The sequence below is a fragment of the Haematobia irritans genome, chromosome 3 (assembly GCF_050003625.1).
Source record: "Haematobia irritans isolate KBUSLIRL chromosome 3, ASM5000362v1, whole genome shotgun sequence".
NCBI classification, from domain to species: domain Eukaryota; kingdom Metazoa; phylum Arthropoda; class Insecta; order Diptera; family Muscidae; genus Haematobia; species Haematobia irritans.
In genome coordinates, this window is record NC_134399.1 from 173,691,623 (window position 1) to 173,705,066 (window position 13,444).

At 32.8% G+C, this 13,444-nt stretch overlaps 1 protein-coding gene across 8 annotated transcripts in view; it reads left to right on the forward strand.

The window, feature by feature from the left end:
* Positions 1-13,444, forward strand: part of rg (A kinase anchor protein rugose) — a 373,937-nt gene that overhangs the window by 90,263 nt on the left and 270,230 nt on the right. For all 8 annotated transcript variants that reach the window (XM_075298736.1, XM_075298738.1, XM_075298737.1 and 5 more), the window contains exon 2: positions 11,818-11,922. In XM_075298736.1, coding sequence (XP_075154851.1) covers positions 11,818-11,922 — 105 coding nt within the window. The remainder of the gene's footprint in view (positions 1-11,817; positions 11,923-13,444) is intronic.

Below are 13,444 nucleotides of genomic sequence, written 5' to 3' on the forward strand. Positions count from 1 at the left end.
TTTCTTCAATGTCCTCTATTTATAATTTTTAGAGTTGAGTTGATATCTGAGAAACGTTCACATTTAGGGCAGAATAACTCTATATAGAGTAATTGTGATGAAAAAGTACCAAATGGCTTGCGGTCGTGCCACGGTGCTTTTGGCAGTGGAAATGTATCAAAAAAAAAAAAAGCACAAAAGTGTCAACATTATCAACCCTGATAAAGATCCACTTTAGAAAAAGACAATAAAACAAACTCACAAATGTTTGCATTAATACACCCTCTTACAGTTACTCACTCCCACATACAGTTATTTGATCTCCCTCTCTCTCTCTCTCTCATATTTATTCAGTAACTTAGTCTGTTAGAAATTAATGTTAAATCTTTTCTATATGATTTACATTCTGTTAGTAATTGTCCTACTATTAGCATCACTATCGTCGTCACATTATTGCTTTACATTTATATATACATACCAGTAATATTCTCCCCAGGTGTTGTTGGCATTTGGCTTTACTAAATGCGTACATAGGTGGGCGTCTATTGTGTTGTGTGTGCGTGTGTATTTGACTGTGTTTTGATATTTAATAAGCTTCTCTGGGCTTAATTAAATTCTTTACAGGATGTCAGCAGGTAATGTTTGCAAGAACATTTATGATTGCCTGTTTATTGGTTTGGTATAATGGAGAAGATACGTATATTATTGAAAATTGCCTGTCAGATTAAATGGAAATATTTAAGTATATTTACACGCAGAGAAGAAACATGATTGTCACAATCATATTCGAAGAGCAAAATAATATGATAGGAGCTATTTTTGCGGCGACCATGTAACATTTTAACCTGCAACCATGTTGGCTCAGTGAACATGGTTCTAAGAAAAATGTAATTGTCCTCATCTAAAATGTTATTATATTGATAAAAAGAATTTTGTTTGAATGAAAAGACAATGGTCACGATTTAAAATGTTATGGTATTCATTAAAAATGTTTTTCTCCTAGTTAAAAGAACATGGTCACAACCTAAAATGTTTTGATCTTTATGAAAAAAACTTTTTTCATCGTCGAAAAAAGGACGCCACTTGAGAAAAGAAAACACAAAATTAACTTTATTTGTTTGTTTTTATTTATTTATAAACTAATTCATTGTTTATTTGTATTTATAATGCCGTTCAAGCAAACATCATATATTTTTACACACTCTATTTTATTTCAATTTCAACAATAAGTAATTATTCCATATTTACATCGTGCGCATCAAATGTACAAACGCAGACATCATTTAACTGCAAATAAAAATAAATGATACCATATAGCAAAATGCAGAACAAAAAACAGGTACATTTTTTCAATTACACTTTCCTTTTTTGTGTTCACATAAAACCACGTGCCACTTCTGAATAAATAAATTAACACAAAACACAGTAAATCCGTATTCTCCGTCCATTCCTAGAAACAATCAACACACGACTGACGCTCAAAATGAAAATCGTGTGTACCTGCTCAATGTTTTTATAAAATTCTTTTCGCTGCAAAAAAGTTAAAAAATTAAATGGTCACGAAAAAATGTAAATAGTCTTTATGGCCATGTAATGGTTCTAGACATGTCTATACTTAACCTATAAAAATACTTTTTTCCCTGTAAAAAAGTAAAAAAATTGAATGGTCATGTACATGATTTTTCCGACCATTTAATGGTCTCAAATTCTATCATTTAAATGATAGAACATGTTTGCGGTATTTGAGAACCATTCAAATGCTTATTGCCACCATACATTTTTCTCCGCACGAAAACTATTTTTACAAAGACAAAATACATGGTTTTCGCGGCAATTACATGCTCTAGATAAGCATTAAATGGATGCGGCAACCATGTCCAAACATAGTTTTTCTGTGCGTGTATGTGTATATTGAACTTAAGAATATTAGATACATTACAGTAAAATGCTGAATTTTATTTTTATATGAACATAGTGTTTCATGTTAAATGAAATAATTGATAATGAAAAGAATTTTGTTGTCTCTAAAATATCTTTGAAGTGCCATTCAGCGAATGGCAAAATAGATGGCCGCTTTAAATTATATATTATTACAAAAAACGAAACGGAAAATATATGGTTTCGAGTTTGCTAAACAAGTAACGCATTTAATGTTAACCCTCTAATGTCCGAATTCAAATACCGGGATCTAAAATTTTTATGCGCTAAATATTTTATTCTTGACACACACATGAAATGAAAAACTAAATCAAAGTCCGTGGTATCCTGGTTCGTCACAATCGCATGTCAAACAAATCAAAATAACGGGACATAGAAGCATATAAATAAGCACAATATTTCCTATTGGCAACATTGGGCATGAGAGGGTTAAATGATTGCAACTGCGATATTTTCGATTTGCAGCTCCATCTGTCGTAATTTTCTGAATTGCAGTTGAGATTACTCTTTGGGTCATGTAACTGGTCAAATATATACATTCCTCGATCCGACTTTAAATCACTATATCTCATTATATTTATGTAAATCTACATCAAAAGAGACTAATTTTGAGATATAATCATATCCACATAGGTCCCCCAATATTTATATATGAATATAACTCGCCAATTTCCCATAATAATTATTCTTAGTTTTGAGACTAAGTACTATCGGCCTAATCTCATATATTGAATTGGGCTTACAATCGACCCATCTGTATGGAGACCAATGCTCTTATGTCTTGCACGACATAGTGTTAGAATTTATTTATATGCCTCATAAACTGCAGAATATTTGCTCCGATGTGTTACATCAAAAGAGACTAATTTTGAGAAATAATCATATCCACATAGGTCCCCCAATATTTATATGAATATAACTCGCCAATTTCCCATAATAATTATTCTTAGTTTTGAGACTAAGTACTATCGGCCTACTCTCATATATTGAATTGAGCTTACAATCGACCCATCTATATGGAGACCAATGCTTTTATGTCTGTTGCACGACATAGTGTTACAGTTTATTTATTTATTTATATGCCTCATAAACTGCAGAATATTTGCTCCGATGTGTTATGAAATGCCTTTTATGTTTATTTAACTAATAAATAATTTTAGTGAATATTAATTATAAATTTTAATTAATATTGGAATATTTCATAAATTTATATCGTCTTAGGCAAAGTATATACAATACAAAACATTTAGTACAGGGCAGGGAAATAGCCAATAAAGTGGTCTATTTTACCTACAAAATCATTAACAAATTGTCATCAAGTCGTTTTTGCATCTTTAGTGCTTGGCTGGGAATTCAAATCTCGTTTCTATTGGAAAAAAATTGAGGCATTGGATTTTGTCCACCGGTTTTGATCACTGGCTATATTATTAAAACTGACTACGCCAACACTTTTAACAACATATCTTCTGATTTGATTTCCCACCAAATCGGTATGTTCAAGAAAAATTTTGCTTTACTCTTTGGGACACTTTTTTTGCGTTACTGATTTAGGGTATAAAATACAAATATGCCCTATAGCATTTTTAAACCTAAAAGTAAATTGTTATTAAAATTTATTGACAATTTATATACAGCTATAGTAATTCAATTTTAAATAGCCTAATGATTCAATTTGATTTTCGACAATATCGTTTAATATTACAGAATAAATAAAATTTACCATGCGCTACATGATGCAGTATTGTATATCCATGTCTTTATGTGAATATAATTTTGTTGTGTTTAAACCACCGTCTGCCAGATGCAAATGGACACAGTTGAATTTTATTATTCCATTACCTACCATCTCAATGCCCTCAATTATTTTTAGTAACAAAATTAAAATTTCAGAATATTGTTTTTTTTTTGTTTTTTACATTATTGTTATTGGCGAACGCATGTTACATACACAGAATGTCATTAATTTTTAATTATAAGGATGCAATATTGAATTTCATTGTCAAATTAATGACAATTCAATTGGATTTCATTTAATGCGTGTAGGTAGTCATGTTAATGACATTAATTGGCATTTATAATAATTACCCGGGAAAGACCACTTGCTCGAAAATATCACAGATGTATGGCTTCTAACTAACAGCATTGGAATATCTGATATCGAGTTAAAGCAGTGACAAAATGTAATAATCAGTGTGTTAATTGAATGTCAAGTATGTACATGTTAATAAATAAGGAATTGACATTTTTTTTATACGAGTTGGACTCATTATTTTGCATACTAATATAAGAAGTGGGGATTCCTATACTATGTTGGATTTTCTAGAAAGCTTCCGATGGGTGGTAAGGTCTGTACTGTACTGTTTGGAACTCAAATTTTTTAACATAATATTTTTAAGTGCAAGCATATAATGTTCATAAACCAGCATAACATGTTTGGGACATAAAATGTTTGTAAATATAATATGCTTAGATGCAAACATATATTAATTTAGAAATAGCCTATAAATATATATGTGTTTAGAGAGACCTAGAGAGTAAGCTGCAAGTAAAATAATGGAAGTAACCACTTGGCGCCTTAAAAATATATCCACACAAAAAAACATTTCATTAAAATTTTTTTCTACCAGTGTATGCCCTAAGGTGAAACATAATACATTTGAATAATATAAACAATATTTTGTTTGGACCAATCGTGCAAATATATATGCTTGAGGCAAATTGTGTTTAGGGTATATTTTACAGTAGCGATTTTTTTTATACCCTCCACCATAGGATGGGGGTATATTAACTTTGTCATTCCGTTTGTAACACATCGAAATATTGCTCTAAGACCCCATAAAGTATATATATTCTGGGTCGTGGTGAAATTCTGAGTCGATCTGAGCATGTCCGTCCGTCTGTTGAAATCACGCTAACTTCTGAACGAAACAAGCTATCGACTTGAAACTTGGCACAAGTAGTTGTTATTGATGTAGGTCGGATGTTATTGAAAATGGGCCATATCGGTGCACTTTTACGTATAGCCCCCATATAAACGGAAAATTGGCTTTCGATTGCTCTACGAGAAACAAATTTCATCCGATCCGGCTGAAATTTGGTACATGGTGTTAGTACATGGTCTCTAACAACCATGCAAAAATTGGTCCATATCGGTCCATAATTATATATAGCCCCCATATAAACCGATCCCTCGATTTGGCTTGCGGAGCCTCTAAGAGAAGCAAATTTCATCCAAATTTCATTGGTATGTGTTCTGTAATGACCATGCAAAAATTGGTTCACATCGGCCCATAATTATATATAGCCCCCATATAAACCGATTCCCAGATTTGACCTCCGGAGCCTCTTAGAGGAGCAAAATGCATCAGATCCAGTTGAAATTTGCAACGTTGTGTTGGTATATGGTCTCTAACAACCATGCAAGAATTGGTCCATATCGGTCCATTATTATATATAGCCCCCATATAAATCGATCCCCAGATTTGTCCTCCGGAGCCTCTTGGAGGAGCAAAATTCATCCGATCCGGTTGAAATTTGGAATGTGGTGTTAGAATGTGGTCTCCAACAAACACGCAAGAAGTGGTCCATATCGGTCCAAAATTATATATAGCCCCCATATAAACCGTTCCCCAGATTTGATCTCCGGACCCTCTTAGAGGAGCAAAATTCATCCGATCCGGTTGAAATTTGCAACGTGGTGTTAGTATAAGGCCGCTAATAACCATGACAAAATTGGTCCACATCGGTCTATAGTTGTATATAGGCGATCCCTAATTACGCAAAAATTGGTCCTTATCGGTTCATAATCATGGTTGCCACTCGAGCCAAAAATAATCTACCAAAATTTTATTTTTATAGAAAACATTGTCAAAATGTTATTTCTACAGAAAATTTTGTCAACATTTTATTTCTATAGAAAATTTTGTCAAAATTTTATTTCTATAGAACATTTTGTCAAAATTTTATTTCTATAGAAAGTTTTGTCAAAACTTTATTTCTATAGAAAATTTTGTCAGAATTTTATTTCTATAGAAAATTTTATCCAAATTTTATTTCTATAGAAATTTTTTTCCAAATTTTACTTCTATAGAAAATGTTGTCAAAATTTTATTTCTATAGAAACTTTAAACTTAATTATATACGTATTTAATCGGTCTTTTTTAGTTTAATATATACCACGTATGGACTATGTGGTATATATTAGGGTGTTAGGAAGTTTTAAGATACCTTGCCATCGGCAAGTGTTACCGCAACCCAAGTAATTCGATTGTGGATGACAGTCTTCAGTAGAAGTTTCTACGCAATCCATGGTGGAGGGTACATAAGCTTCGGCCTGGCCGAACTTACGGCCGTATATACTTGTTTTTTCTAGGCAAATCATTGGCGCCAAATCATGACCATTTTAACCATACAGTAGTTCATTCTTACTATTGTTGGGAATCGCACGAAAATGTTCAGCTGCTAATATGCAGGGTTATTGAACATTATACCAACATTTAGTTTATAAAATGATTGAGTCAATCTTAAAAAAATGCAAATTTCATTGGGCTGTGGAAAATTTCGAAAAAATAATAAAATTTAACAACTAGCAAATAATTTTTTACAATAAAAATAATTTAAATTTAGCTTTAGGTTAAGTTATGTGACAGCCCGGTGTATCAGGCTCACTTAGACTATTCAGTCCATTGTGATACCACACGCAAAGAAAAAAAAAAACGTTTGGAAAACGTGTACCGAAAACGTTTTTCTTTTGTTAGAGTTTTTTGAATTGCTTCCAAAATTTTAAACTTTTATCACCAAAAAAAATTCGTTTGTTACAAAATTTTTATTTTTTCAAAAAAAAAAGTTATTTTTGAAACAACAACACAGTGCATTTCGTTTATATCAAACACTGTTCTTTTCTCACTTTAGGTCTTTAATAAGACACATTTTACAGTTCAAAATTTAATATACTGCAATGGAATGTTGAACATTTTTTCGGAATCTTCCGAACATAACTGGAATATATGTAAAAAAAAAAAAAAAAACAAAAACAAAAAAAAAACTTTGGTCGAAGCAGGGATCGAACCCGCGACCCTTGGCATGCAAGTCGGACGTAGCAACCACTGCACCACGGTGACAAACTAAATGTTTGCTTCTGTTAAATAAACTTTGTTTATTCGGTTCGTGGGCGCCGCAAGCTATGCAATATAAATATAACTTATATGGATATTTATCTATTGATGACCATAACAGGTACATAGCCCAGTGGTTAGTGTGTTGGCTTACAAAGTGCATGGTCCGCAGTTCGATTCTCCGTCCAGGCGAAAGGTAAGAAAAATTTTAAAAATTTATAAAATCGTATAATTTCTTCTACATTGTTGGTATTACAGGAAAAGGTGTTAAGAACTAAAAAACATCGTGGATGTGAGAAAGATGTGAGGGAAAATGCAATTAGCAAGAAAACAATGTTTTTTTTGTTTGTCTTTATAAAATTGTTTTTACATCCTGGAAAAGAATAAACGTTTATCACAAAAAGTATATACTTTTCTCCCAAATACACTTCCTTACAGCGAAAAGCAAATGAGAAACGAACTTTGTTTGTCTAAAATTTCGTTTGGGAGGAAAGAATTATTTTTTTGCGTGCACATTGGTGAACTTCTCTCTTATCACTGAGTGCTGCCTGATTCCATGTTAAACTCAATGACAAGGGACCTCCTTTTTATAGCCGAGTCCGAACGGCGTTCCACATTGCAGTGAAACTACTTAGAGAAGCTTTTAAACCTTCAGAAATGTCACCAGCATTACTGAGATGGGATAATCCACGGCTGAAAAACTTTTTGGTGTTCGGTCGAAGCAGGAATCGAACCCACGACCTTGTGTATTTAAGGCGGACATGCTAACCATTGCACCACGGTGGCTTTAGTTTAACTACCGAAATTTTTTTTCTGTGTACTTAGTTTGAAAAAGTGAGACACTTTCTGGCAAAGAGAAACAAGATATATTAGTTCACATTTTTGAATTTTTGATAACTGTCCTCTCAGTTCGTCAAAGTTTAGTCTTTGTAAATGTGTGAATATTACATACTTTCAGGCACCAACCTAGTATAGAGGCTTGAAACATAGTTAAGAGGATTCAAACCCCTCGAACCACATTAAATCTCACAAAGATTTAGCAACTGTTGCATAGTCCATTATAACACTCTCTAAACGTGCACACGTTATTGTCTATAAACGGACTGTGTTAAGGTAATTGTAGTCATTCTCTAGCCAAATACCATGTATTATCTTTCACCATCAACCAACCGCCCTCTCATATATCATGATTTACACATTGTGTATGTGACAGAGTGTGTGCGTGAGTGTGTGTTTTGTAAACTTGCCAAAGAGGTTTCTTTTTACACAAAACCACTAAAAGCATATTTTGTTTATAATTATGAAAGCTTATCTAAACAACAAAATATACACCAACAACACAAACAAACGCATGTTAAATACACACACACACACAAGAAATACCCTTTGAGAATTTTGAGTAATTATTTGTCTTTCATCTTTCTCACCAATGATTTTTATCTCAATGGGAGAGAAGAGTGTGAGAATGAATCCCCTCATGTTATGCTAACAGTTCACACAAGCATAAATGTAAATTTTCGAAGCTAGATTGTCTTTGGCCAGCTAAAAAAATAATAACTACCACATTTTCTAAGTAGTGGCTTGGAAGCTATATAAATATGTATGCACTGTGTATAAGCTTGTGTGTGTGTGTGTCTTCTTTTTCATATGACAACACATACAAATATGGCTTATAAATATGAATGTTTGGATTATCATCGCCGTCATATCATCTCTCAGAGATATGCTTTACCACATATTTCGCAATTCAATGAAGAATTATGGTACTGCATCTGTGTGATGTTGACTTTGTGCCACATATGGCTGGACAACTATGTTGTTGTTGCTGCTAAAACTACCGTTGCTGTCTATATAGTACGTAAATCCCAAGGACTTGCATTAAGAGTCTTTGAATATAACATAGTTGTTTTTATATGCATTTATCATCATTTTTTTGTCATTATATATTTACAGTTTATGTTTGCATTTGGATTTCTTTTGATAACTATTCTCTCTCTCTCTCGCTCCCCTTAAATGTATAAATGTTCTTCGTACGCACATTGTGTATGTTGATGATGCTTTTTTCTTACGTTTTTTTTTTTGCATTTTGCTTTATATGAAATATTTGTTATTTACATTTAAAATTTTCTTTCATTTGCTAGCTCTAAACTGTATATTAAATTTTCAAAAATAAATATTCTTTTGAAGTGTATCATCTTGAAGTGGACTAGAAAACAAACATATGCTCCTCAGCAAATATTTAATGTCAATATCATTAGACGTAGTATATAAGAATCAGAATATTGTACTATAACATCTATATTGAATTGGATGTTGGAAATTTTTGGAAAAATTAAATTAAAATAGAATATGCTATGCAAATAGATATGAAAGCATTTTAAAGAATTTTTATTATAAGTGTATATATTTAATATGATCTAAAATTTCAACAAATAACACTAGTTTACACTGAAAATGCGCATTTGATGATATGTGACTTTTCTTATGTATTTTGATCTGCTGAATTTGAAAAAAAATTAAAATTTTTTTATGAAACAGTTTTTGAGATATCCCGTTAGTTTTTCGCTCTTTTTTCACTAAGCATATTATATTTCGTGTTAGAAATGCTCGATTATATCGTTATTGGTACTTAAATGGAAGGTATTGAGATGACGAATAATCGTGTATAATTACATATGTCATAAGCTTCAAAAAAAACAAAAAAAAAAAAATAGATATAAAAAAATAGAAAAAAATAGATAGATAGCAAATTTTCAAAAAAATCGTGTTTTAGGATATAAAGTATCCAAATATAATAAGGATAACCTGATTTGATATAAATTTTTTGAATGCCTTTATCTTAAAATTTCTAAGAAAAAATCTCAACAAAAAAAAAACAAGTATATACGCCGTAAGTTCGGCCAGGCCGAATCTTATGTACCCTCCACCATGGATTGCGTAGAAACTTGTATTAAAGACTGTCATCCACAATCGAATTACTTGGGTTTTAGTAATACTTGCCGATTGAAAGGTATCTTAAAACTTCTTAACATCGTCTTCTGAATTGGAAGTTTGTCCATACGGTGTATATATTAGGTAAAAAAGGTAGATTAAAAACCTATTTAAATCAGTTTTTGATCGGTATGCATTTTTGCGCGGTAAACGAAATACAGAAGTGAAATATTGGGGTCGGTTTATATGGGGGCTATATACAATTAATTAATTAAGTAAAAAAACACTTTTTTTGTCAAAATTCGTTTTTATTATTCAACATAGTTTCCTTCAAGAGCGATACAACGATTATAACGACCTTCCAATTTTTTGATACCATTTTGGTAGTACTCCTTCGGTTTTGCCTCAAAATAGGCCTCTGTTTCGGAGATCACCTCTTCATTGCAGCCAAATTTTTTCCCTGCGAGCATCCGTTTGAGGTCTGATAACAAGAAAAAGTTGCTGGGGCCAGATCTGGAGAATACGGTGCGTGAGGAAGCAATTCGAAGCCCAATTCATGAATCTTTGCCATCGTTCTCAATGACTTGTGGCACGGTGCGTTGTCTTTTTATTCTTCATATGGGTCCGTTTTGCCGCGATTTCGACCACTCCAATAACGCCATATAATAGTCACTGTTGATGGTTTTTCCCTTCTCAAGATAATCGATAAAAATTATTCCATGCGCATCCCAAAAAACAGATGCCATTACTTTGCCAGCGGACTTTTGAGTCTTTCCACGCTTCGGAGACGGTTCACCGGTCGCTGTCCACTCAGCCGACTGTCGATTGGACTCAGGAGTGTAGTGATGGAGCCATGTTTCGTCCATTGTCACATATCGACGGAAAAACTCGGATGTATTACGAGTTAACAGCTGCAAACACCGCTCTGAATCATCAACACGTTGTTGTTTTTGGTCAAATGTGAGCTCTCGCGGCACCCAGAGCTTCCGCATATCCAAATATTGATGAATGACATGACCAACACGTTCCTTTGATATCTTTAAGACCTCTGCTATCTCGATCAACTTCATTTTACGGTCATTCAAAATCATTTTGTGGATTTTTTTGATGTTTTCGTCGGTAACCACTTCTTTCGGGCGTGCACTGCGTTCACCGTCCTCCGTGCTCATTTCACCACGCTTGAATTTTGCATACCAATCAATTATTGTTGATTTCCCTGGGGCAGAGTCCGGAAACTCATTATCAAGCCAAGTTTTTGCTTCCACTGTATTTTTTCCCTTCCGAAAACAGTATTTTATCAAAACACGAAATTCCTTTTTTCCATTTTTTTCACAATAAGAAAAGTTGCTTCACAAAAGACGCTCTATCTCACAAACTAATTGACTTAGAGACGTCAAATTTTGATACGAATCATTTGAAGGATGGTACTATAATGAAAATAATATGCATTTAATACTAGCGATGCCATATATGTGTCAGACCGGGGGCCATCAATGGATCAGCCAACCTGTTATTTTATTAATTCTTACACTGTTTTTAATCTATTTGAAATAACAAAAGTTAAAGTAACCCATTAAAAATTAAAAAAAAACGAGTTATAAAAAATTGTATTAAAAGAACTTCCTGTGTAATTAAAATAGAGAACATCTTTGGGGGGGACATTTTTGGAAGTTCTTTTAATGTTGTGCCTTTGGAACAACTTCCAAATTTTTTTGCTGGGTAGCGGAGGTTCTTTAAGAAAATTAAAAACAAAAAAACATTTTTGACAACAAACTGAATATTAGCTCTTATTTTCTCAATATCTAAATAAATGAACTGCCATTAAATGTTAATTTTTCTTCTTTTCTATTTACAGCTCGTTGGGGGTGAATTTGATATGGAACTAAATTTTGTCATACAAGATGCACAAAATATTAAACACATGCTAGAATTACTAGATCATTGTCCACCAAATTTACAGGTAAGTTCAAACAACAGATGTTTTTGCAATATTTCTATGACTCAAAATAAATTTTTATTATTGATTCGAAAAGCAGGGTTTGCTATTAATAACAATTGGCGCATTCCAGTCAAACATATTCTCATCCATCAGGATATCTCAAAGCCATATGGTGTTAACTTTTATTGAAACTTTTTGTTTTTTTAATATTACTCATTCCTTGAAAATGCGGTAGGAGATACTCAACACCCTCATCTCATGCCTTGCGAACGTTTTGTTATGACAATTTACGTGACACATTTTTGAAAAAGGAACAAAGAAAAAAAAAAGAGAAAAGAAGGAGAAGCACAAAAAAAAAAAGACATGACACCATGACTTCGTTATTCACACATATACATGTATGTATATGTGTGTGTGTGCTTCTGCTTCTGAGTGAGGTATACGAATTTTATGAGAGGGGGATGAAATTAAACACCCCACTTGAAAATGAACGGTATGTATGTGGGAAGAGAAATGTATGACTTATTGATGGTAGTCACAATCTAACGAGAGTAACCCGTCTCTTATTTACTTTTCGTATGGGCCCATTTTACTTACAACAATATGGCGTTAACAAGATGTCATTTTCGAATTAAACATATCCCTTCCTTGGTGAATATATCCTTCTTATGGGGGAGTGTGAAAAGCCACCTCACCTCACTTCACTCACACACACACACACAAACACAATGGAATTTATTATCAAAAAATCACGTTTGTAAGGGGATGTATGTATATGTAGTTGCAAGCGTATGTATGTGGGCGAGAGTATGAAGCGTGACCGCGTTAGATGGGAGGTTGCGGTGACTTATCCCTGATGTTTTGTCTATATTTTCCTGATGCCACAAAATTGTTATTTTTCACTTCTCTTTCGCATTTAAATCAAGCCTCATCAAACTGTATGCATAGGCCGCCCATGCCAGAGGCATTTCTCTTTTGTTTCCATTAATTCCTCATTCAATGCTTATCTAAGGTATATTTTGTTTTTCTTATAAAAAAATTGATGGCACCTTGAGCGGGGAAGACAAAAGGCTAGAAAAACTGATGACACGCCATATTTGTTGCAAGGTGGCAGCTGTTAAAAATTTTAGATGGTTTTATTTCTTTTTCATTTTTTGGGGTAGTTAAAAACGATTTTTGTTGACTTTTTGATTTATGTCACGAATCATCGAAAGGAACACTTCACTTCATTTGTTATGGAGACAACGTTCTCTACAAAATAAATTTTATTTAGAGATTAGTTGCTTTTAAAAAGTTCGTAGTGTTATGCAAAGGAATGATTCTATTACTTGAGATTATTTTGTGTTGTTAAGTGTTGAGTTGACAGTTTTAAAGCTATTGTAATTGTTAGGGATTATAAAGAGAGTGGGATTTATTTACCAATAGGTAAATAAATATTTTTCCAATATCTTTTGTAGAATAAATTTCACAAAAGTTTGTGAAAACTTGTGATAATCTTACCATTAATAATTGTAGTATTCTTTAGGGGTTTAACAAAAATTCA